Source organism: Neopelma chrysocephalum, unplaced genomic scaffold, assembly GCF_003984885.1.
Source record: "Neopelma chrysocephalum unplaced genomic scaffold, ASM398488v2 Primary Assembly neopelma1_97390, whole genome shotgun sequence".
Taxonomy (NCBI): domain Eukaryota; kingdom Metazoa; phylum Chordata; class Aves; order Passeriformes; family Pipridae; genus Neopelma; species Neopelma chrysocephalum.
The window spans coordinates 4,359,836-4,386,700 of record NW_020926031.1 but is presented as its reverse complement, the minus strand read 5'-3'; the positions used below and the strand labels follow the sequence as shown (position 1 = coordinate 4,386,700).

General features: G+C 36.5%; 1 protein-coding gene across 3 annotated transcripts in view; it reads left to right on the top strand.

The window, feature by feature from the left end:
• The window catches only part of TBC1D12 (TBC1 domain family member 12), a 44,089-nt gene that overhangs the window by 11,940 nt on the left and 5,284 nt on the right, over positions 1-26,865 (top strand). For 2 of the 3 annotated variants that reach the window (XM_027672458.1, XM_027672459.1), the window contains 9 exons: positions 4,893-5,016; positions 11,833-11,889; positions 17,919-18,034; positions 20,028-20,110; positions 21,685-21,802; positions 22,166-22,272; positions 22,888-22,968; positions 25,188-25,282; positions 25,962-26,033. In XM_027672458.1, the coding sequence (XP_027528259.1) occupies positions 4,893-5,016; positions 11,833-11,889; positions 17,919-18,034; positions 20,028-20,110; positions 21,685-21,802; positions 22,166-22,272; positions 22,888-22,968; positions 25,188-25,282; positions 25,962-26,033 (853 nt within the window). The remainder of the gene's footprint in view (positions 1-4,892; positions 5,017-11,832; positions 11,890-17,918; positions 18,035-20,027; positions 20,111-21,684; positions 21,803-22,165; positions 22,273-22,887; positions 22,969-25,187; positions 25,283-25,961; positions 26,034-26,865) is intronic. The other variant, XM_027672460.1, reaches the window with a different exon arrangement.

The window sequence follows — 26,865 nt, the reverse complement described above, 5'->3', positions numbered from 1 at the left end:
AACTGTAAGGAAGCATGCTTCGTTGTTCATCTATAACAGTAATGATGATCATGTGGTTTGTGCTCTCTTCTGAGACCATATCCTTGTGTCAATAGTTGATACCACTAGAATTTTACCATTTCTTTTTAGTGCAGGATTAACAAATTGGAGAAATGCAGACTGACTTTTGATATGCTTTATACTGATATTCATCTTAAGTGGCTCAGGTGTAAGGTCCAACCTACCTGAAATGTGTCTGTAGATTGCCAAAAGCATCACGATAGGTGAAGCTTGAGCCTGAATGCGGAGTTCTAATGACTGGATTCTCTAACACCAAATTAGAAGTAGATTGAGGCTACAGACATTCCTTAATGGAGAAGAGGCAAATCCCTATTATGACTCCTGACTGCTTTGTTTGACTGTCTTTGAGTTTGCAATGCCTTTAAAGAATCTGATAAAACTGCGTTTCTAGACTCACTGGCTAAACAGTTGGTGTGGCTTTCTAAGCTGGGGCTGCACTTACAAGTGTAGCTGAACGTATGGATTTAAGGGCTACAGTTTTATAGAGGGAGTGGAGAGATGAGTCAGTGTCTGTATCGTGCTTTAAAGCTAGAGAACTAAGGGCAGATATAGACTTGTGAATGCTGTTTCCAAGAGCTATTGTTAAGAATGCTGAACTCAAATGGGACTTTTAAGGAAAATGGAAGTAAATAAAGTTGATTGCTTCCAGTAATGCCCTACTATATCTTAACAACATCAGAGCTCTGAATCATCAGAGATAAACCTTTTGGCAGGCTCCTTTGAATCTGTTATTGGAAACCTATGGATGTGCATTTGGAGTGGAAGGGAAAGCAACTTCAGGTGTTGCTGGGATGCACAAAGCAGTGGAATGCAGATAGTCTGTGGCACACAGTGAAGCAGTAAAAAGGGAAGGTCGGTATGTGTGATCTTTGAAAGAACTGTAGCAAAATGATATCTAACTTGAAACTAGATTACAGTTTGACATTTTTGGTTGAACAAAAGACTATTGCAAGACTACTTGGTCTTGTGGAGAGGTGAATCACTCATACCTAGAGGCAGAGTGCTGTAGTTGTATCTAGCCTGGCACTTTTCCTACCTGCTGATGTTCATGGTTGCTGCTATTCAAAGCACTTCAGCTTTCTTTGAGTGACTGTTGTGCAAATACAGCAGCCCAGTTTCTAGTCTGGTTTTAGATATAATTTAAGATCAAGTTTGAAGTAACTGCCTTGTATTGTTCAGTAACTTCGTCTAAAACTTGGAAATCTGTCCTCCTCTTGAACTGACATATAACTAGCTTGGAAATTGGAAAAAAGTTGTGTTCAGATTTTTTTTCAGGAGGGAAGCCAAACCCCCAAAGTAAACAAAAAAAAAATCCATTAAAATATCAAGTTCCACCTACCCCCTTCTGAGATTTAATTCTAATAGTATTTAGACTTCACTAATTTATCTTAAATGACAATGAAAAAAGGATTTTAAAAGCAAAAGCAGAGTGGAAACAAGCAATTGCAGTAGTAGAACATAACCATTTCTACAGGTGGCATTAACGTTAACATTTCTAAATTACTGTACCATCAGTATGGTGAAACTTGCACAGAATGCTGTGGGCACAGGCAGTAATAGTTGAAGCAACATTGTTAAAAATAAGGAGGAAAACCACTAGTCATAACTGTCACTACAGCTGTTGTAGTTGTATGATCAGAGCCCTGTAGGTTTTTGTGTAGTGTAATCCAAACCTTGTTAGCAATAGATGTCTTGATGTGTGCCACTAACAGCTTCTCCTTCTGTGGCACTTCATTTAGTTTTCAAGCTCTTCAAGGCACCTACTGAAACATTTTGGAGTGTCATTTGAGAGTGTTAATATGTGTTCTATAAAAGTAGCAGGGGAAAAAAACCTGCAACTTTTCCCATGGGTTTTTGTAAACTAGAGCTTAAATCTATGAACTAATTTAATACTTCTATCCCAAGGGTCCTTGCAACAGAAAGCATTATTCAATTCCAAAGTGTAGGTTTCTTTTTAAGGAATTTTGACGTTTTCAAACAGATTTTGAGATTCTGTACCAAAATGCTATTGACTTTTCAGCCATCTCAATAGATGACTCTTCCTGGGATCAGTGAAGCTCATGAATATTCTAAGCAGCAACAAATATATCAAACCTAGTACACTTCTGCCATTCAGTGAATGCAACTTGTAAGCATTCACAGACGCTGTTCCTTAACAAGGCTTTTGTAAGGCTTTACTGCTGTCAACAACACATCAGATGTGATACTGCTAGCTGCCAAAACAATATATTGTGTCCTTCCATCTTCAGCAAAGTTTATTTGTAAACGTCTCATTAATTTCTCTTGGATTAGAACTCCTATGTGAGGTTTATTCTGACATCATAAAAAGTTTGACCAGCTTTTTACCTTCACAAGAAACAGACTTCAATGAACATCTGCCCAATAAAAGAAAAATTTCTTTGCTTCCAGACTGCATTCTGGAAGGTTTGTTTGAATGTTATATTTGTTAAAAAAAAATTGAAAAATGAGATGTTGTAAAAGCTGTAAGCATGCCTTAATCTTTTGTACAGAAATATTAGTTAAAACCTTCTGTTTGTTTACACATTTTTCCTTTTTTAAATCTACCAGCTTCCTAGTTAATCATAAACCAGCTTTGATACAGTGACAGATTGCCATCAACGTTAAAGGCATACACCTTTCAGCTTCCACAAGTGCTAGAAGCAATGGAGCTCAACTGCTAAGTTATCCTGGTGGTGTTCCATAGTATGTGCAGAGACCGGATGGTATTTACTATCCATGAAGTCAAGAACAGTACTGCAGAATGTATCTTCCTGCATTTGTGCTTTTGGGTGAAGAAGTCTTTTTCAGTTAAGTTCAAATACAGCTGCTGCAGTAGTCTTGTTTTGTTGATGATTCTTTGAACACTCTTCCTTCTCTCCTGAAGACAACCTAAAGCGTTGTGAAAGGTGTCCTGTACTTGTAAAGTGAGCCTTTCTTATTTGTGTAAACATGCAAGTGCACTTTTTTTTTTTGCCTTAATGGGTGGACCTGTTCATTTCACTAATGGTGTGCAGTCCTGGGATTCACTGGGGACAGTGTCTTTTAAAGACATTGGTGCCATGGCTTGGCTTTTTCATCAGCTCTTCTTTCCAGATTGTGTTGGAAACCACTATCTTGGTGTTTGAGTGCTTACATTACTTCTACAGGGATGGATTAGGATATTGCAAGTTTCCCTGATGGGAGACAGAGCTGTGGGATGTGTAGGTCACAACTAATGCTTACTAGAACACCTTGTATTAATTATACTATTATTAATAGCAACAGTTTGATTCCTTGAATGCAGTCTTTTTTTTTTTTTTTTTTTTTTTTTTTAGCAAGCTGTTGAGGATTGTAGTGTGTGCTGGTGACCTCAGACAGAGAGTCTTGGGGTTCTGGGTTTCCTAATCTTCCTGGATTCCAGAGGACCACCAGTCTTGAGTTTACCAGTTCTTGGGAGGCTTCCATGCTCTATCAGCATCTACTTCTCCATCTCTCCAGCTTGCTGTTTGCTGGTGGCTACATCCTCAACTACACATAAGTTTACAGACTCTATAGTCCATTCATGCAAACTTGCACGGAAGGGATTTTTGCGACAGGCATTTGCCTGTTTCCTAAATAATAAAAAGCATTCTGGAAACTGAAAAGATAGTTTGTATTTGAAGGCTATACGATGTCTTAGAAACACTAACAGTTCCTAGATGTAAAACTGTGCTGCCTGCCCAGAAATCCTGACAGCTCTGGAATTTAAGAGCACTGAGCACTTTTCAGATCGATTGAGGTGTTTGAAGCATGCTTCTTTTATCTGGGCAAGCCAAAAGACTGTTTGCTGTGCACAAATGTGACTGCATCCAATTTGAGAAGGAATTGTATTTTAAAATATAGCAAACACTTCAAGTGGAGAATAAATCTGGGGATCTCTTTCCAGAGGAAGAGTGTGAAGTTAGCTAGTTAGCACCGCACTAAAACATCATTTAATAAAAGTGCTCCATATTCTGTTCACTCAGAGGTTGGCTTGTAAGCTTCCTGAGAAATAACCTTATGGACTATTGAGCTTTTAATCCCTTTGTGTTGCAAGTTTCTGGAAAGTAACTTTCCAATATGTGGAATAAATACACTTCTTTAATTTTCTAAGCACTCATACATAGCATGCTCTGTGGGAGCTTGTGATTGGAGTCAAATAGTACAGCTGAGTATCTACACAAATGGTTGCTAATATGGTCTTGTGATGGTTGGCTTTCTAAGAAGTAAGAGCAGTGCAGTCATCTGCTTTTTTCATGTAATTGCCTTAGGCACTGGTAAAGGTTATCTGCTAAACTAAAGCTGTGTGATTGTTCCCTGGTTTTCTAGTCCATGTTATGAAAGTTGAAGGTGTGAAGATTGCAGAGAATGTTAGTAGAAGTAATATTTCACAATTTCTTTTTTAAATCTCTAAGTTACACAGTGTTTTTCAGCTGTTTTCATTTCAGTACCAAAATAGGTTAGTAAGACATTAAAGCAAATCCGAAACAAAAGTCTGAGAGCTGTCTCATGCTGCTATCTTACATTTAATAAAGTACCTGGTATTACTAAATAAAGCTCTGATATTGCATAAAGTAGCTTAGAATTCAGAGGTAAAGCTGAATGTTTAAACCAAATATGAGTATCAAAGCATCTGTAATGAAAGATGCTTCATTTCAAGTTAATTATTTTCAAGTCAAAGAGAAAGCTAAGGTAGCACGCTCTGCATTCATGGAGCAGTAAATATCTACAGTTCACCCCAGTGGCGAACTTCATTTAAAGAAGTGTAAATGGGCACAATATATTTTGTTTATATGCTTATAATAAACAAAAAGAAAACCCTCCTCTCTTTTCAGAAACTTTTTCACTAAAAGGACAAAGGAACTCAAACCTGCTGTCCAAAGCGCTCCTGGTTGGAAGTTGTTTGGAAAAGTCCCACCCAGGGAAAATCTTCCGAAAGATTCCAAAATTATTCAGCAGGTGAGTAAACATCACACAACTCTAGGTATGAAACCTGTAAAAATAACACATAGATATTGTGTTTCTCTGCTGTTATCTCCATATTGTTATACAACCATAGAGTGCTCTGAGAAGACTCTTTTGGGGCTTTGTTTAAAGAATAGTAGTTACTAAGGAGTTTGAGTTTTATCAGGTACATTCTTCAGTAACCTCAGTGCTTATAAAAAGGTGATACATGTTCAGAAAGCATTTAAGCTGTTTTTGTCAAGACATCAGAACTTGTATTAAATTCCTGTAACGTTTTAACTTATTGTCTTATTTAACCAGCACACTTATTTAACATGATATGCCACAGTCTAACTAATTTTTCCATAGTTGTTATTACCTGGAAGGCTTCCTGTGTGGATAACTTGTGACAAATTGCTTAGAATTCTGAAACATATCATCTTTTTTAAATGTAAGTTTTAATTTCCCTCAAGGTATTTTGTTCCAAAATAATACTGTAAATTGAACTTGGTTTGGAGTTACTGGGGTACTCCAGAAAGGTACCTCTGATTTTCTTCCTCTGACACAAAGTTGCACTTCCGTATAATTGTTCCTGTGGAGTTTATTTGATAAAATAATATTAAAACATCATAGCAATTGGTAATGTATCATTTACTTAATATTAACATTAATATAACTTAATATTATAAACCTGAAATGGAAAGATTTGTTGACATATGAAATGTAAATGTCCCATATGCTTGTTAAAACAATAACTCGAGTCTCTTGAGAGCTGCTTTCTCTGTCTCTTTTCTTAAATTCCAAATAAGCTGATGTGTTTGGCAGGTGCAAATGGCTGTGAATGAAGCAGTGTTCAGTCATCTTCTAGAAAGAGCTTTGTGGCAAAAAGGGCCTTTTGGGAGTAACTAAAGTGAAAAATGAGAGATTCTTTTTGAAGGACTTCGGTGTAATGGGGTTTGTCACACAATAAAACGTTGTAGGAAAATGATTACAGCAAGTGCAATCTTGGGGGTTGAAACTAGATGACCTTTAAAGGTCTCTTCCAAACCAAACCATCCTGTGATTTACTGTAAAGTAAACTGACTGCTTTTTTCACATTTTCAAATACAATTTTCTTATATAAATGGTTTTCCTTTTTGGGTGGTAGAGAGGGCATGTGTTCTTCGTTTACTTGCAGATGAATGTTGTTGGTGTTGTGCTATGAAAATGCTGTGGTAAAAATCTGGATGTCTTTTCCATCCTAAGAGATGGAGAATCTGCAGATTGCTACCAATCATCTGCTTACTGTTTTCTAGTAATGAAGACATTTGTTCTGGAGGCTGTGTTATAATCATAGAATGGTTTGGATTGGAAGGGACCTTAAAGATCATCTAGTTCCACCCTCCCTGCCATGGGCAGGTTGCTCAAAGCCCATCCAACCTGACCTTGAGCACTCCCAGGAATGGGGCATCCACAGCTTGCCTGGGCAACCTGTTGAAGATAATCTGAAAAAATAGTCCTATTTTCTTATTCTGTTGTCCCTCAGTGATTGTGTTTTGTTTTAAACGGCAGTGTTCCCGTTTTTTTTTAACTTCTCCAAAGTGGTAGAAAAGCAAATGTATTACAACAGTATATTATCTTTAAATATGATTGAGTTGGTCCTAGCCATGGTCACATGGTTTATGTCATAATGTTTGCCAGATTAAAGTCACTGTTGGATTTTCATAATCTTGAGTAAGGTAATAGCTAACATTTTTAGCTTTCTATTTGGCTAAAGCATGCCTGGGTTTTAGATAAAGCCTCATGAGCTAAGATATAGTTATCAAAGGGGGATCCAGATTGATAGTACACTCTCTACACAGTTAAATGTACAATACCCAAGACAACTTAATCTTTAATTGAGAAGTGACCCTAATGTCTCCAGATTTAGCATATGTCAAATGTCTTGTACGTGTGCTTAAGATTTACAATGTAGCTCCCTGTGCACATGCCTTTGAAGAAAAGCCATTGGTTTCTTTTCTCAAAAAATTGTTCAAATTTGCTAAGCTGGTGATGGTTTAGGATGGATATAGGTACACTTGGTTACTGAAGATCAGTGGGAAATAGCATCTTCACTTTCAAATGTCTGACTGAAGCCCCTAGACTAGTTCCTCACTATGCAGGAGATGTGAATGAAAACAATATAGGCAAGAATGAATATAGGCAAGTGAAAAAAATATAGGCCTTCAAGAAGTTGATATAAATATGATTGAATCTTAATATGTTTTATTCATAAGTAATTCTGTGAACCTGGCAGATTGCTTCATAACCTACATGGAGTGTCTCTCCAAACTTGCACTTTGACTTTCTAAATTGGAGGGATCAAATGTGATCTGAAACACAAACCCTGCATTTTTCTCCAGTTTTTTTTAGCAATCTGTGGTCAGAACCATGACTACTTACTGTTAGCCAGCTTTTATAAAATGAGCTTTAGGTGTAAGACTGCAAGTAGAATGGGCTTAAGCTGTAAGAAAGCTGCCTGTGAGGGAGTTTATGGTAGTTTATTATTAGCAGCAAATCTTGCTGTTCCTGAACATTATTCTCCATGGTTGAACACAGTTCTCTCACTTTACAGATGCCAGTGGCCAGCCTTGAGATGGTACAAATAAACCCTTGATTAAGGAAACTCAGTAATGAGTCAGCATCCTTCAGATAAAGGATGAGATCGTCGTAGGAAGCCCTGTTGCGAGAAAAATTAACTCACAACAGGAAAAACTTTGTAATTAATAGGAGGAGGAAGTCTTTTGGATAAGAATAATACTTCCATCAAAGCTTTATGGCAGTATAATGAAGCTTAAAGGACTTTCCTATTAGTAAAAGAGAGAAAAATTGCATCATTGTACGTTTATAGCCAAAAGGTTGGTGGAGCTCAGGTGTCCCCTTTCCATTCTGGCTGACGGAAGCCTCCTTTGTTATGGTAAGGGTGATGTAGTAAATTGATAATTACATTTAAATGAATGCTTGGGGCTCCCAGTCACTGTCTATCAACTAGACACTGCTATATATGCCTCTCCAGAGAAGTCAGGCAGTGATTCCAATGTCTTGAATAACCTCCGAGAAAATCTGGAAACTTAATTTGGGATACCATTTCAGACATTTTTCAGACGGTGATGCTAGCCAGCTCTGCCTTCAGAGACTGTCTAATGAATATTACTGTAAATAATTTCTTTGCAATCTTCTTAGCACATGTAGAAGAAGATAAATATTTTTGTGGTACAGCAGCCTGGGGGGCTTGCCTGCCTGGGGAGCAGCAGAGTCCCTCACAGCTGTGCTGCCATCAGCCTGCTCCGGGCGAGGTGCACTCGCTCGAACTGGGTCAGAGGTTGAAAGTTCTTGGCAGCTGCATCTCCCCTCTCGCAGCTGCTGGCACGCTCATCTCTCCTTGGATTTAGAGCTGCCCAAGCAGGATGTGATCGAGGCCAACTCTTTTGCTGGACATCTCTCTCCTCTGGGCTTCCTTCCTTCACTGTTTTTTAAAAAGGGAAAACAGCAACTCCCCAGGACTGCAAATGTCAAATGCATTTGATGGTTTTAGGAAGTGTGCCTTTTTTCATGAATTGCAGCTAATAAAACTGGCTATGAGAAGAAGTATGTGGTCATTAATGATCAGTTTGGTAAGTTCTTTTCAGTCTGTACAGAAATCTGCTTTAAATTAAATAGCTAAAATATTTTAATGCAAAAGTATTTAAAGTAGAAACAGACTTGTGGGCTGATATATAACATTTTGGAATGTATTGACTAGAGTCCAAGTTCTCTTTAAAAATGCAAGCTCAGTTTCAGTTTTTGTGCTTATGGTTAAAGAAAAGAGCTTTTAATCTATAATCAAAACTATTCTGAATATCAAGTCATTAAGTTTAGCTTTTTTTTATTAAAGCAGTCTTGCATACTTTTTATTAATTTGTTTAAAACAGTATGTTTTTTTTTCTAATATGCCTGAATTAAACTCATAATTTGCGAATACACATTGCAAAATAAAAAAAAAAGTGAAATATACACCAAATTAATTTTATCAGCAGTTTTAACAATGCTGCTCTTAGTGGCAGCCTTAAATGAGGTAGAAAAAGAGGCTTCTTTTGTGTTTAAATCTGACACACCATGAAAAGCTTGCAGTGATTTAGAAATGATTGCTTATTCAGAAGTGAAGCCATCTTTTCCAGAATCTGTCACCTTGTGTACAAACTGGAAGGTTTTAATTTTAGACAGTCCATTAAATACTAACTTTTGACTCGGTCACTGTTGTACAACTAACCTCTGAAAATGTGTTGGGGTGACTCTGAAATCTTTAAAAAAAAGAACTACTCAAGGGCTAAAAAACTCAGTGTCTTCACTTGCATATTTTTCCAATGTTGTTATCTCCGGTCTGAAATCTAATGGAGAAATTGCAGTCACTGATTGGGCAGAATTCCCTTGGTCTCCCAGGGACAAGGGTTTTCAGAGGCTTCTCTTCAGAGGAGCAGATGCGTTTTGAATGGGTTTTCATACGACTCAAACCTTCTAAATTGCAATATTAACTCTTCCCTCCAGTTTTGGTTGTTGCAGTTTAAAAGTGCGTGAAGCTCTTAATGCTTATAAAAATGTGTATGGTGTGTTTGTAAACAAACCTAAGGACTAATTGTCTGTGAGAAGTTGTACCATGCTAGGTGCTTTTTCGTAGGAGTGGTTCTTAAGCAGATTGTTATATAGATGTCATGTTGGCTCACCTTGCACTACTACTGGAGAAAAGAGAAAGGCAAGACTTCTGCCTGTTTACCAGATATAGTATTGAAATACATTGGTAACAAATTGCCTTGAAATGAGAACAGACAATAAAATTTATTTACTTGTTTATTTATTTATGGGATATTGGGTCTTGCAAGGAACATGTAACACCTGAATAACAATTTGCTCTACTAGCAACAGTGACAAGGCTGTGATGGTTTTCCTTGTAGATACTGTAGCAGTTCAAATTCTCTAGAAATGTACCAGGTAGTTCCAGAATCACATGTGTAGTCAGTAAAATATCTATTCTAGAGGTAAACCAAAGACATTCCTCAGTGTTCTAGATTTCTGCAATGATTATCTTGTCAGTAAAGTGGTAGAGAAAGTAGTAGAACCCCTCAGAGTGACAAATGATTTCTTTTGTTTTGCATAAAGGACATAAAATACAATTCAGGTCCTACTGCCAGAGCTCACCCAGCTGCTTTGACAAAGAAAACTTAAGAAGTTTTTATGCTGTCAGTGCTATGCTGGTGGCACAAATGCATCTTCAGGGGAGTACCTTACAGTGGGGATGGGAGCAGTGCTTTGAAAATAACACAGAGGTGTTGACTCTACTGATGTGAATTCTTCTGGTTGCTGTTATTTAGAAACAAAGTCTCTTTGAGGACAACTACTAAGGGTATTGAAGCAAACTTCTTTTTCCTAATGCTTGAAAAAGAAAACATAAGCATTGTATATATTTTCATTTCTGTTCTTGGAAGTTAGGAGTAAACAAAGAATATAAATTGATGTAATAAAAATGATAAAACTTCTTTTACTTTGATCTGGTGGGACACGATGTTTTTGGTCTTTTTGTAGTCTGGATTCTCTCTTTGATGGTATTCCTCCCCCTCTATTGGGCCTTTGGACTTCTTTAGCAAAACATGATGTATTTTTTTTTTTTCCTTCTGTTAAAGAGGTGAGCTTTTGCAGATTAAGCAGACATGGTGCTGAGCTTGAGGTGCAACATCATCACCTAGCCAGGCTGTATCAAATTCCAAAAAGATAAGGACTTTAGCAAAAAGATTTAGGTGGTAGATCTGCTGTCTTACATGGATATTTTTTCTTTAGGTTGGGGGTGTTTGGGTTTTTTTAATGTAAGCCTTATCCTTCTGAGGCTGGTATGGTACTTCAATACTGAAAAGGAAAAAATAGTATGTCAAGAGATAAGAAAGCCTTTAAATACTTTTCTATTATTCTGGGGTATGGATGGTACAGAAAACTGCAGATATGTTCTGTTGAAGTCATGATGCAAAGCTTATTTCCTTCATCTTGGTGCTGCAATTCGGTGCTTAAAAGCAATGGCTGGGTTTGTCACCTCCCCTGCACCCCATTTTTAAGCTTGGCTTTTCTTTCCATTAGAAAACCAGCTTTGACTTTTGAATGGAAGTGTGCAGAGCTGTGGTTGAATGGAGTCTCCTCTAGTTGGCATGCTTTTAACTGATTGCCTTGCTGCAATGTGCTGTGAGGGGTTCGATTGGTGCTTAGAATCTTAGGTTTAATTTCAGTGATTATTTCTCAAAGCCTTACAAATGTGTCTTAGTTCTCATTGGCTCACCAGTAATGTTGAGGTGTAGTCCACTTTTGGACTTTCAGTTTAGAAATACTGATTATTACATGGCAGGAGGAAGTGGGGGACAGTGTTTTGTTTCTGCTTTTTAACAGCGTGCCTTCCAAGGCTAGTGTTTAAGTAATTCTAACTTTTATGAGTGATATGTACTAGGGAGAGGCAGTGATGTCTTAGGGAATGCCTTTTGTCATGTGCCTGAGAAGCACCACAGCAAAAGATCTCGCTTTGGGCAAAAGTGCTGATTACTGAGAATATAAAACATCAATTAAACCAGAAAGATAATGCAACCAATGTCTGTAGACAACTTGCACAAGTGGGCAGTTTTTGTATGTGTATCTGTATATTTTGAGGGCTGGAGAAGGAGGAACAGACACATCTATGTTTCTTCAAACATAGAGGATAAATACTCTACATGTGAATTTAAATTTTGGCTTGCATGTTGCTATATTGTAATGGTCTTTTCCTTCATTTATTCACTAAGGCTTTGCTTCTGTTTTTCTCATTAGGATGACAGTTCTGGCAGTCTTGCGTCAATATCTGCTCTCAGTCTGTTAAACACAGGGGTATGAAATTTAATATATACTTTTTTAGTTGTATTCAATGCCATGCATGGGACTGTGTAGCACTCATTAAAATAGAAAAAACATCACATTTTCACAGTAGCATGAATATTTTATGGCACTAACCATCAACTCATTAAATACCATTAGTAAAATAAACAAACAAACTTCACACATGAATCTCACTAACAACTTAAAGTGATAGAGTATTGTTTATTGTTTATATTGCATGTTCCTGAATAGCAGGAAATAGGTAATGATAGAGCTTGATAGTAATTTACTTTCTATGTTTGTACCTTGTTGCTTAATGGTAAAAGTTGTTAAAAGGCTTAATTTCTAATATTTTTGAACACCTTATTAGATTTGAATCTTTTTTCTGTCACTAAGTCACACAAGTCGTTAGCAGTGGCACTTCAGAACTCCAGATGCTTTTAATCACTTATTTCCAATATGAAATTGGAAACCTAGAAAAGTGTAGCTATTGAAACTTTCTTATGTTGTGTCATCTATCTGCTGTGACTGTATCCTTCTGAAATTGCTCCAATTACCTCCTTTGTAAACTTTTTATTGAATCCCACAGTCTGTTAAACAGGAGTAGTACAGGTTGGCTCTTTAGTTTTATGAAACAGTTGCTGTGGCTTTGTGAAACAGAGCAGTGATGTAACTGCCAGTTGATTCTGATGCAAATGGTTACATGGTCTGGCCACTCTCAGCTCTTCTTTGTTGGGCCCAAAGCCAGTGGCTTCTTGTGAACAAAAGAAGATGAAATGTGATGCACCTTGTTAAATATCCAATTGAGGAAAAAATAAAGTAAACAAAGAATTGAAGATGTATGGGAGTACTTTGGAAGGTTGACCTAGAAACTCTTAAGTGTCAGTTTGGTTGGTCTCTTGTGCTATGTGAAAATTATGTTTTCCTCCATAAATATATATTCTTCCTATTTGACCTGCAAATTAGGCAAGAATGTACTGTTCTGCCTGTTCTGATAGCATCTGGAATTCTTAGTTCCAAGAAAATGTCTAGTTTGACTCAGAATTTTTCAGTGACATCTACTCTTGCTATAAACACTTCTTTGTTTATGATCACCTTGTAGCCAGTGCCAGCTTTAGATTTTAACATTTAACCCAGAGGCAGCACATATGATGATGTAGGATTATGCATTAGCAGAAATTCTTCCTACATGGATGCCTTCCTAAGTGATTCTATTAATGCTTCCATTCTTGAGTGATCAACCCTGACTCAGAGAATCACAGAATATGCTGAGTTGGAAGGGACCCACAAGGATCATTGACTCCATCTCTTAGGCCTGCACAGGACCATCCTCAAGAGTCACACTATGTGCCTGAGAGTACATTCAAATAGTAGATTCAAAAGAAGGGACACAATCTTTCTAATGATATATCTAATTAGCTGTACAACATTGTGAAAATAATCATATAGGTGGTTTATAGATCCGTCTGCTCCAGAGTCATGTGTATGCAGAGGAGAGACCATTAGCACAATATATGGCTATCACCATTCTATTTCCTCAACAGAAGTCATGGTTGATTGAATAAAACTTCTTTTAGTATCAGCCTTAGAATTTTGGAGGAGAAAGCATGTTAGAAGAAACTGTTATATGCAGGGTGCATGCTTTGTTTAACTGGAGTATTAGTGTGCTTTGACATCTACTTTAAATAGAGGCAATCCTTAAGATGTGGTAAATTAATTCAGTCTTGCCTATCAGATCACTTTCTCCTCCAGCTTGCCTAAAACATAATTGGATCTGTGGTATTTTAGCGGCATGATTGGTACTGTGAGGACTTCCACAGTCCTTGTAATCCAAGGCTTTTATAACTCATTTCCAGGAGTTCAGCTTTTGTTATTGGATCATAGATAGATCAAAACTTATACAAGCAAGATTCATGTTAAATTTTATGGTTGGTATTTACTCCTTTACAGCTGTATAGTTTAGGCACTGTAGATGCAAGTTTGTCTTCTAAGACTGAATCACTATGTTCACACTTAGTTAAATACTTTATCCCCAGAAGCATACCCTACTTAAGGTCAACTAATGCTTCTGGAATGCTGCAATGCAGCTGGTTTTCCTTTCTGTAAGGTTGTTAAGTATTGGAAGAAGGAGCTATGGGCAATTACACACATTACACAGAGAAATCCAGTAGTGTTATCGAAAATAACTCTCAATGGTCTGGCTGTCCCAGATGGTTCTTCAGAGAAAGGATGAAAGAAACTTTTGTTTTGTGTGTTTTCCATGTAGATAGGGAAAATGTGCAGGCAATAATAAACCTCTGCAGGTTTATTATTTTTTGTTTATTTAGAACACCAGGAAGGTGTTTTGGCGTTCTTTGTGGTCATGTTGGGGATGTGTGTTTGTTTTGTTGTTGTTTCTTTGGTGGGTTTTTGTTTGATTGGTTGGTTGTTTTTTTGTTTGTGTGTGGTTTGTTTTTTTTTTGTTTGTTTTTTTTTTTTTAGAAAATAGTATTTGGGATATCTTTATCTTCTTAAGCACAAAGGCAGTTTATAAGCAAAAGACATTTTTTTCCCAGCCCCAGTTACCTGCTACCTGCCTGTAGGTTAATAGGCTTATCTGCATTTCTGTGGGAATAAATACCAGAAATGCAAGTCCCTCCACATATCGAAGTGCTCTTAAATATCTTGTCATGGTGTTTTTCAGGAAAAACATGCCTTTAGCCTGTTAACAGATTAATTATTGGCTTAGAGGATGAGAAGGTGCAGTCCCAGCCTTAATAAGGAGATAACTATTTTTACTTCCTATTAAAGCTGAAATTTGTCTCTCCTTTGGGATTGTGAAACGTTCTGGAACTTTCAATAAATGCCTGATATCTTGTAATATTTTTTAACAACCTTCTCTAAGCTTGTGAAACCATACATGTGACACTTCCAAAATAACTTTTTTTACATATACAGGTCTTACATAGTCTTGAATCTTAGCTGTCAACTGTTCTGTCTTCTGACACATGTCCTGCATGTTAAGCATTTGACAAGACATTTGACTTTAAATTGTATTTTCACCTTGCTACGGAAAAGTATTAGCTCACATCTTTTGAAGTGAAATTTTACATCAGCTCAAGCTTTTTGTTCCACACCAAGAATTTTAGATTCTGATTCAAATGCAGAGTTAAGAATATTGGATTCTTTACATCTAATCATGCAAAGTATCCAGAAAAAAATGGATATTTTTAGTTGTGTAAGTTCTCTATGTGTTTGGTTCTGGGATCTAATCTTCAAATAAATTTCCTAGTGCACAGACTTCTTGAGGAAGAAGCATCTTCCAATGGGAAGTTCTGATGCTTTGTGAATGTATTTCAATTTGGGGAATATGCCACCATGACAGTTTGAGCCTGAACCTATTTTGATCTCTGCTTTGACTCTTTCTAGTAACACTTAGTTTTCCTTCTCTGTTCATGTCATCCTTTCTTACAAAACCCAACTGTTCATAACATGTACTTACTTTCAGAAACACAGTTGGATGATGAGTTCTGCCTTTTGTGAAAATCTCTGAAGACTTTTTAGTTTGTTTTTTTCTTTCTCTGCTGCTTTGGAAGTAGTATATCTGTTCTTAGCACATACAGTAGCTAGAAGCACTAGCATTATTCAAATATATTACTTGTGTTAAAAAAGGTGAGAGTGGCTTCATTTGTAACTTACAACATGCAGTGCTGATTTTTTTTTTTTTTGAACTTGCATATAAATTCAACATGTAGGAATATTGAAAAGATTCTAGACTACTAAATGAACTTGATTTTGTGGCTTCTGTTACAAAGAAGGATGTGAAAGTGAATTAGAACTTCTACCAAGAATCTGAGGGATGGCGTTGTTACTGTACTGCAACCTGGATGCTAATCTCTGGTTGCTGTCACAGGATGCATTCCTAACTTACAAATGTACTGGAGTATCCTGAGGTATACAGCATGGCAAGAGTGCTGATGTTTCTGTTTCCAGGTGGAATGAAATAATATTCCCTTGAGAATATGTGTACTCATTCATACAGTGAATGCCAATTTTCTGATTTTTCTTGTGCTTGTGTGAATTACAACAGAACTCTACCAATCCTGTGTGCCCAGTTGTTCAAGGTACTTGTTTGAATGTGATGAATGGTGTTGGATGCACATTATTTTAAAGCCAAAACTGTCTTGGGAATTACCCTTCAGGAGAGAAAGTGTGTTCTAGGAAATTTGTATAACCACAGTTCTTGGCCAAAACCTTACAATTATTGAGAAGTAAGTTGTATTTAAGAAGACTTGGCTGGTAACTTTTAAGTCATTGTGTTTAAAAAGAATTGGGATTTTAGTGTGAATATACGTTTAAATGATGATAGGAAACAGTTGCTATCAAGGTATTTGGGCTTTTTTGAAGATGGTAAAGCAACAGATGTTCTCCTCTAATTGAAAGAGTAGGCTGGCTGCTATAGGTTTTTGCCTGTCTTTTAATTTTAGTCTTGAGATGAGATTAATTGTGACATCATTGAGGTTATACTTTTCGGATCATTTAATGTATCATACCCAATGTGGAAGAACAGAAATTTTGTTAGAGATTGTTAGAAATGGACAGAGTGAGGAGGCTGTTGAGCAAAACTCTGAGAGACCTTAATCTTGGACTTGGTGCCTTCTCTGGAAATCTGAAGTTGCATTGTGCATGCGTAGTGGTCTTTTTGCATTTAACCTTATGAACTGTGTACTGAACTTTTAACCTATATAATAGTTTTAAAGTTGTCAGCTCTGTTTCTACAATGCTGTAAATGAATACTGACTGTGTAAAGCTTTGTTTCTTTCTGAGGGAACTAAGGTGTACATGAAACTGTGTATTAGGTGTGAGATTCATTTGGGAGCAGTTTGAAGAGAAGATTCCTGTATGATTGGGAAGATATGTAGTATTTGATTTTTTTTTTATTTACTTACAGAGTTATTAAAGCAACAGATGTATACAAAAGCAAACTGTCTATAGATTAAAAAAAGCTTATAGATTAGAGCTCACTTGGCTACGATTAAGAATAGAGCTGTGTGATCTGTGAAAATACATTACTAAAGTATCTTGAATTTGTTCTCTTAAAAAGATGATTTTTCAGCTCTTAGTATTGTATGTTTGAATTCCAGCATGTGGAAGACTTGCAGAGAAACTGGTATTTAGCCTTCATGCATAAGGAGAGTGTGAACCCGCAAGTTAACTTGGTTTGGGAATAAGTTAAAAAATCTTGTCACAGATACCCATTCAGCACACCTTAAAAGGTTAACTTGGCAGTAAATGTTTATTTAGACGCTAAAAAAGAGGGTATGTGAGATTTGAGGTTTTCGCTTGGGTCTGTTTAGTCTTTTTTCCAAAGATTTGTATCATATTTCTGTTTTGTTGTGTTGCTCCTGTGGTAAAAGGGTGGGATTCTTTCTTTCTCAGAATCTTGTGTGTATTAAAGGTTGTTAAATATTCTAAGTAGATTGCATGTTTTAACCTCTGAGAAAGAAATTATGTGAAACAGACTTGTAATGACAAATATTGTTATATTGTCACTGAGTATAGTGTAGGTGGTTATGGTTATTATGAGTTTGAAGGTCTTGCTAAAGGCCTCAGAAATGTGAGGTGTACTGGATCTTAAGGGTGGCTAGAATTGAGAGGAAGAAATGGGAAGAGACACATGTTCTTGATTAGTGGTTTTTGTTGTTAGTGGGGGGGGTTTATTGTCAACTCTACAAGTTACTTAAATATACTTGTGCACTAACTAGGTTGGGAAGATTATGCAGATTTCATAAGTAACTGATCCTTGGGTGCTCAGTTGTAATATTGAACTAGAATAGATCAAAGATTAAGTTGATGCAAGAAACTGTTCTGATTCATCTTCACTTAGCAGTCCTTGAAAGGTGCACTGTTGATATCAGCAATTTCAACTTGTAGTATCTTGCTTGCTGTCCTATTAAATAATGTTAAAATATATAATATTAAATTATTTAAGTATTATCATGCTTACTAATTATGGGTGAGGCTGAAAGTTGAATTTAATTTTTATCAATAATGTTGTTTAGGAATATGAAGCACGGACAGGAAGAATGTATAAACCTCCACCCCCATCAGCAAGACGTAAAAATATTGAATTTGAACCACTTTCAACTACTGCTTTGATTCTGGAGGATCGACCAGCGTAAGTATGATTCTGCTGTGCAACTGAATTTTAGATATACTTATGATGAGTTAAACTTCACAAGTCTTACGTGAAAGTATCATTGGATTATTCTGTCCGAGATAACAGCCTAAAAGGTACCTCCAGAAGAACCTTTTAAATATGTTGTAGTCTGTGTGAGGAGTTCTTTCTCACTGTAATAGAGCCACTAGTCTATTACCTACTGTGTGTCACAGCTGTCTGTGACAGTGTTGTGAGCATCCCTAAAGTCTTCAGGAATTCTCCTGATTCATTTCTTCACTGCCTTCTCAGCATGCACTCCCTTCTCCCTGCTCCTCCCTTCCCCCATTCTGGAAACTTAATTTCCTAGACTGGTTGTGAAGACTTAATAGTGACAGTTGTCATTTCATCAAACCTGGACTTGTCTTACCACATCAGTTTTTAAAAAGGAAAAAAAATTGTTAGGTAGGTAATAGCAGGAGTGGGAAGGATTGCCTTGGAAACACAAGCAATCCTCTCCTGTCACAAATGCTGAGTGCTCATTTTGTATCTGGCAGCTACAGTTCAGTGCGTTGTCGGTACCAAGATTGGAGCAGTCACCGAAACTCTTCCTTTCCCCTGTTCCTATTAAGTTTTCATGACTTCTTAAAATTACAGCTGAAGGCAAGGAAACAGTAGATGAAAATGCAACAAAACCCATATCAGTACAAATAAGAATAGTAATGAAAAATTGGTAATAAATTGGTCAGTATCTTCAGCTATACAGTCTAGCAATTTGAAGGAAAGAGAAGGACCTGCTGACTAGGAACACATGCTTGAGGGAAGCAAATGGAGCAATGCTTTCAAATTGCACCATGAAAAAGCTTGTGATGGCACTGTTAAATGTTTGCTCTATTCAATTCCAATTAGGAAATGGAAAACAGAACATATTAGTGTTTCTTTCAATATTCTCTCTAGGGGTATATAAACTCATTCAGTGCTAAAACAGAAATATCCTGAGTGAAATTATGGATTGCTAGCAGTATTTTTTTGGTTAATGTATTATTTCTTTTACAGTATGCGGAGAGTAAGATAGGCAGTTACTGGATTGCTGATGCTTTTCTTTACTTTCATACTACTACAACTTACAAACTACTATAAGTATGTTTTTACAAATGACACTTGTTTCAAATTGGAGTGCCATCCCAAGTGTCTAATGTACTGCCACTATCCAATCCTTGAAAATATATTCTGCTCTCACTTTCACTGGAAATATTAAGTGATCTTGTCTGCTTGTATAAGAGGAGATGGAAAACTTTTAATATTAAAATGACAAAACTGCTTTCTATTTATTTTGAACCAAAGTAGACCAAATTGGGTAACAGGCTGAGAGCAAACATTGTGCTCTGATTTATTTTGAAATGGGTCTTCTTGGTCACAAGGAAGCGTGTGTTTGGCAATTGTGTTTGGCAATTAGAGGATCACTATGCAGCCAAAAAACACATTTTAAGCTGGTGAACTTGTAGTACTACAGCAAGCTTCCTTAGCTTTAGCTCTGACATAAATGGTGATCTATCCTTTCTTCCTTTGGGAAACCTATCTTCTTTTGTGGGAGTTTTAAAGGACTAACTATAATGAATAAAACCTTTACCTTTTATTGAAAATACGCCATGATAGATTTCATATGAACAACTGGGTCTCAATATGCAGGTGTATTTAGTGATTAAAATACACATGTGCAGAAATGCATTGGAATAAATAACTGTATGGTTTGTCAGTATTTTCCTTTTGTTACTTAATTTGAGCATTGTTCCAGATGTTAAACAAATTTAATAACTGTACTTTGGGGGAAGCTCTAGGAGAAACTAAAAAACAGGAGCAGTAAACATCTTACAGTTCTATACAACTGTTACTGAAACACTGGTAGTGTGACAACCTCAGAGCTCACCTTAGAGAAGAGCCAAATTTAAACCTGTTCTGAAATGGTCCAGAATGTCACTTGTGTGTATTGAATTCAGGAACAACTTGTTTTCAGAAATCTTCCTGCCAAATCAGTGGAGGAGGCTTTACGTCACCGACAAGAATATGATGAGATGGTAGCAGAGGCAAAAAAACGAGGTATGTTAACTGCCAATAATCACTGTAATTCTTTTTAACTGTGCAGCAAAAATAAAGTAAATTTTGGCTTGTAGGTGAGTACATACATTAAAGAACTTCTTGTTTAATATCTGGGTTATTCTCTGGTACATAGGGGCATGCAGTTTAAAACAGAACTCAATTATCAAATTGTTTTCTTATTCCACTACAATGAATGTAACTAGGTTCAGAATGCAGCTTAACCTTTTGTTTACTTTTTAAGGAAAAACTACTTGTGTAGTATGATCAGCTAGAAACTTTCTGGATACTTGGGCTCTTTTTTCAAGCTGTGTTGCTGCAGTTGCCACTAGGAGCCAAAGTATAATAAAATTGACTGCTTAAAGATCTAGTTTCTTAGGAATTTGAGATCAATTTCAGCACAAAGACAGATGAAAACCGGATTTTTTTCCAGCATCTGTACCTGTGTGAACCTTCCTACTCCCACTAGATATGTTTAATTTAAAAAACAGATCTGTAGCATCTGGTACTGTGTCAATCTATGAATAGTTGTTGAAAGGACTTCTGCAGACTTGTGCCTAGTATTCAGGGAATATGCTATTTTAAGAATCTGTGCTGCGTGCTTTACTTGGGCTGTTGTCAGAAATACAAGCTTCTGAAGTGATTGATCCTCTATGGATCTGAGGCAGCTTTAACTTTGAAAGATGAAATAAGAAATCCAAGGCATTTGACAATTCATTTCACTCTGCTCTTGTGATGTGCATCTTGTAAGTTGTGATCTGTGGTCCATGTTCTTTAATAACTGCATCTTTGGAGGTGCAGCCATGTGTAGTGTTTTCATATGTGTGCCCTGGTTTATTACATTAACTGTTGCCACGCACAAAGCTTCAGTAAAAACTTAATGAAGCTGGTCAGCCATATGGGTTTTCCAGGGATGGCATGTTTACGCTGTTGTGTCTAATGCATGCGTAAATAGAAAATGTCTAGTCACAGTGGTTCTTAGTGATGTCAAGACAGCATTGCTCTGTCCTTCCCTTAGCTTTTTTAATAAGAGGGATCTACAAATGATCCTTTTTTAACAGATGGCAGAACATTGTTCTCTTGTTCACCATTGTGACTCTGTCTCAGGTCTTTAGGTCCTGTTTCCAGAAAAGAAAATACATAATCCTTTTAGGTAGATGCTTCAGTAAAATTTGAGTAGTTTTAAAATGTATGTAGAATTGCACCTTTTAAATAATAATTTTATCTATAAATACTGCTGATTAGTCTAAGTAATAAGTAAGGCGCAGATAGAATGTGGTATGAAAATCATGACAGAAAGAACAGCGCTGATGATGTGCTTGCTTTTTAGTCATTCTGTGTACTGCAGAAGAGAGTTCTAGTCAGATTTTTGCTTGTCTAAATCACTGTATTTGAACAACTTAGCTTAAATTAAAAAAATGTCCTGAGAAATACACCTACAATCCACAGAAATAGTACACACAAGTGTAACTTACCCTTCATCTTTCAGACATCTAAATAATTGGATAATAGCTGAATTATTTACCTAATAATTCATATACACTAATACAGAATTATTAACATGTTATGCCTAACAGAAATTAAAGAAGCACATAAAAGGAAAAAAATAATGAGAGAGCGTTTCAAGCAAGAAGAGAATATCGCTAGTGCTATGGTGATTTGGGTCAATGAAATACTACCTAACTGGGAAGGCATGTAAGTAAAGTTCTACTCTGTAAATGAGGCAAGGGTGGCTTGTTTCTCCTCTGGAAACTGAGGACCCACATACCTTATTTTCCTTTTCCTTTCTGTGTTGTCAAGAAGTCGGTTTTTGTTGCTGTGATATAGTGTGAGGTCATTACAGAGCAACATGAAATGTGCTTTCTGGGAGCTTAATGTTTTGGGTTTTTTTTAGTGGAGCTTTAGCATAAGCAGAGATCCTTGAATATTGATTTGGTAAATGGTATGTTATTTTGCTTGTAAATTGCCCAATGATTTTAGAAAAGATGTGCAATATGTGCCTTTTTTCTTTTTTTTTTTTTTTTTTTTTGTTTTCTTCTCCCTGCTTCCCTATCTTAGGCGTGCTACCCGAAGAGTTCGAGAGCTGTGGTGGCAGGGATTACCCCCAAGTGTACGTGGGAAGGTTTGGAGTCTAGCTGTGGGAAATGAATTAAATATCACTCCTGGTATGTCTTAACCAACTTAATTTTGCATTAAAATGTGATCAGTTGTTTTCAAAGAAAAATGTCAACTTTCGTTAAAAAAATAATCAGTGTATTTCTTTGTGAAGAATTGTATTTTGCAAGGAACAGCTGTGTTTTACAGGAAGACATCATAGCCTTATAAATTATGGAAGCAAGGTTCAAAACCTGCTTGCAAGAACATTTTAGTGTTGTAAGAATTAAGGTGGGGCTTCCCCTCCAAAAAATAATTTTTATGCTTAAAATTAAGAAATTTTAGCTTTGGTTTCTTAAGGGAGTGAAAAGGGGAATTGCTTTATTTCATAATGAATGATTTTGATGATTATTCACAAAAATAAAAATCTGAATTATTCAAGGCATCCTTTCCCTTTCATAATTTGCATGTTCACCATGGCAGAAAGCATAATACAGTGCACACTATAAAACTGGTACTATAAAAGTGGTACTCCAGTGGTTAGCAGTAACCATCTAACAGATTCTCCCCTGCCCCCAGTGACTTAAAATGAAGCCAAGAATACTTATTAGTGTGCTTTTGTCTTGGATGGATGCTTTTCATACTATTTCCTTTTCTATGATTGATTTTGTTTTGCTGTCTCACAGAACTTTATGAAATCTTCTTGTCGAGAGCTAAGGAACGATGGAAAAGCTTCAGTGAGACAAGTTCTGAGAATGACACAGAAGGTGAGCTCTCCTGAGTGCTCAACAACCTCCTATTCAATTTTGCAAACCAGGAAGTCTACAATGGAATTGCAGCATTAAGAATACTTAATGAAAGTGCTCGAGTCATTCCCTACTTAAATGTTTGCTTTCTTATAACAAGTCAGTGAGTGAGAGGCTTGGCAGTATTTACTGTATCAATAAAAGATGCATTAAAATATTGCATGTGCTTGTTTACTATCAAATGAATGTTCTCCTCTGAAATATTAGGACTAAGCTCTCATGAAAATATTAGATAAAATGTAAAAAGAAGAAATGGAAACTAAATTACAGGATGTGCCCTTGCTTAGCTCTGCTTAGATGGTTCTTATGTTGGTATCCCTTCCGTGATTTTGGGAAAGAAAAAAATATTCTCTATTTTTGATGGTGGAACTGAGAGGTGAAGAACACATAACAACATGACGCATTTCAGATCCCACTTGGGTTTCTTTGGCTGCCCAGGTGGCCTTTCCTCCCAAATCTATTAAGATAGCACTGTTAGAGGATGTTAGTGCTGTTCTGTGTATAATGGAGTTTTTTCACTGGCATATTGCTGTCTCCTGTGGGCGTTCTTTCTATTAAAAGTAGTATCAATTATGTTTTTAAGGTTGGATATATCCTTGTTATAAACATTAACTCCTTGTGCTGTTAGTAGATACTTTTTAAATTGCTGCCATGCGATAGTCTCTTCCATTACTGGTTTTGTTTGCACTTGCCATAGCCAGTCCTCAATAACTGCCAACTTTGACTTTAAATTATTTGAGTCTCACATAGGCTGCCTCTGTGACTCATCTGAAGCTTGTCTTGAGACAAACAATTTATAAAAAATTCTGTGTGTATATGACTGTAAATATGCTTATCCTTAGAAAACAGGTTTGCAATGCCCCTTGGTTTGTAGGGTGGTGGTTTGTTTGTTCTTTTGTTGTGGGGGTGTGGGCTGTCCATGGGGGAAAGCTTAGGCAATTTGTTTATTTTGGAAAGGTAGTAGTTCTGGATGGGAATAAAAGGGAGAAGGGTCCATCTTGATTGTGTCAGATATTCTGGGAACGTATTAATAAGGGAAGACTTAAGAGTAATAAAATTTTCATCGATAGTTGAAAAGCAAGCAAGCTGACTGTGCTTATTATTAATCTTTGGTAGCAAAGTCTGAAAGACCAACTATCATAGTTTTAGGAGGACAGGAATGAAATGCTGTTTTTCAGGCTTCAGCAGAGCAGATTCTTTTCAGCCTATTCATCAAATTCTCTAATCATCTGCTTTCCAGATGGCTCTTGTCTGATTTAAGCCCTCTGAAAGATCCTTTTCTCCAAGTGCCTTCTGTCTTTTTCACCATATTATCACTAGTATTTCTATCATGTCCCTATGTGGAGGATTGGACAGAGATAACTCAAGGGACAGCTGAATTTCTGGAGGTTCTTGAGTGAATTTTGCATTCTTTCCTGCCATTTGATGAATGCCAGTCCTAAGGATGCAGAAAAATCTGAGTCAAATGAGAGTTAATGAGAGCTCAGAAGTAATGTAACTTCTGCAGATTGCAACTGTGTGGTCACTTCTGGAGATGTCAGTGAAGTTTCTCTGTGTTTTAGTTACCTTCAGTAACAGTGGGACCCGAGAAATGTGTGACTTAAAGTAATATGCTTGACTTTGCAGGTGAAGATATGTTGGCTTCTTGTGATTATATGATTGATCTTTTTTTCTCCCTTCTAGTGTACATAGTATATTTTAATGCTGTTGTTTGAAATGACACATCATGTGAGTTGATTAGGAATGGAAAATTTGAAAAGTCGGATTCCACTGGATCATGTTTAGGTCAAAAGTAGTGCTCTCACTCTGCTCTCAAACAGACTCAGTAACTGAAGTCTCAGCAGAATATAAGAAAGCAAGCAGGATTTTGAGGACTGGGTTGGGCAAAGTTAAAATTCTAGTTAATGTAGGGTTAGTCTGGGCCTGAATACACTTGAAAAAGAATGAGTAGACAGGTAGTCATTACTGATAGTTTACCTCACTTTTTGGAGTTGTTGGCATATGCCAGGTATCAGTGGACAGTGTTAGCTTTTGAATTATAGCACTGTAGAAGTTACACCCCAAAAATTAAAGCCAAGTAACTTTTTTCCTTATATGCTAAGTCTTTATGTGTCTGTGGCAGTTTTAGTTTGAAGTTTGTAGAATTTATCAGTTTTAATAAATGTTGGTTTTGCTTGCAGATGCAGGAGCATCTGTTGCTGATCGTGAGGCCAGTCTGGAGCTAATTAAGTTGGATATATCACGCACATTTCCATCCCTGTATATTTTCCAGAAGGTGAGGTTCCTGTAACTTTAGCTATGACAACTTTAAAATTCTGAATAGTTAAACAAGAAAAGAAACCTAACTGGCCAAATGTGGTATAGTGTTTAGAAGTTGTTGGGGTTTTTTGTTTGTTTTTTTTGAAAGAGAATAAAGTAGAGAAACTTAATGATGGACTGTAAGGGTTTTTTTTTTTTCTCCTGGATATATTGCATGATGTTCCTATTAACGATGGTAAAACTACAGGCAGAATTTGGAATATTCCCAATGCTACAGAAATCTTGATGCATTTTAGTACATTTTTCAGGTTTATGATTTTTATATAGATATAATATATAAAATGGCATGCAATATTGAAATACAGTAACTTGTGCTACTAAGAATTAAAATATCCGCTGTCTCTCAAAAGGAAAGACTGACCCTGGATACGTACCAGACATCCTCATTTTCCATTATGAAATCATTCAGTGGTAATCAGTACATAGGATTATTGGTCTGTTACTTTTAACATCTCAAAAGCATACATGGTAATGCTCAGAGTAAAAACTGGTATTATTCTAGATGTGGATAAGGCAACAATTCACTGGCTCGCTTTCATCTTAAAATACTGGCTTGTTACTTTCCTATATGTATGAAGTGATTTTGAAAAAAAAATAAAATTTTGTTTTCTCCCTGCGCCCTCTCCTTTTATTAGGGTGGTCCTTATCATGATCTCCTGCACAGTGTCTTAGGAGCATATACATGTTACAGACCAGATGTGGGATATGTAAGTATTTTTTGTAACATGCTTGTAACATGGCAAATAAGGTTAAGATGTCACATATTAGAGTGTATTAAATAAATAGGTTCTCTAAACTTTATGCTACTGGCACTTTAAAAATAATTAAACTTTGGCTTTTATTTCCTGGCGGTTACAATGATGGTAGTTCTTAGAGATAATTAAATAGCTGAAAATGTAGTGCATGTCAAGGATGTATATATTGTCTGGCTTGCATGAAAAACTTTAAATGGATATGTTCACAAGGCATTATTGTTCTGACAGACCTAAAGTATCTACAGAAAAAAACCAAAACATGCTAGTGGACTTCCAGATAGCATTTCACCTCTTCTGTCCTACTGTTGCTTCCACTGTTACCATTTCTAAAGTGATACTCTCGGCTTTACTTCTGCATGTCCTAAAATCCAGAAACTCCTTATTGGTGTCTTACTGACAAAGAATAGTCACTCCATCTGAGTTCAGTGAAGATAAGACTGTTTGCAGGAAACATTATGTGTTTAAAACAAGCAAAATATAAAAAACTGTCAAACTCTCCTGAACAAACCGACTAAACCTAACATCTCTCTCTCAATGGTGTCAGCTTACAGAAGCTTTTAAATAATTAACAGCAGCTTTTTTTTTCTGTCTTTGTTTCTGGGGGTATCTAGGAAAATCTTTTACAAGCTTTAATGCTTCCAAGCCCAAAAACACTTGAAAAGTTTTAAATCTCATCCGTGTAACAAAGCATTATTTAGCACAGGGTGTGTCTTCCTCTCTAAATCAGATATGCTTATGACTCTGCATAAATAACTAGTTGGTTTTTCATGTTCAAATGTTTTTA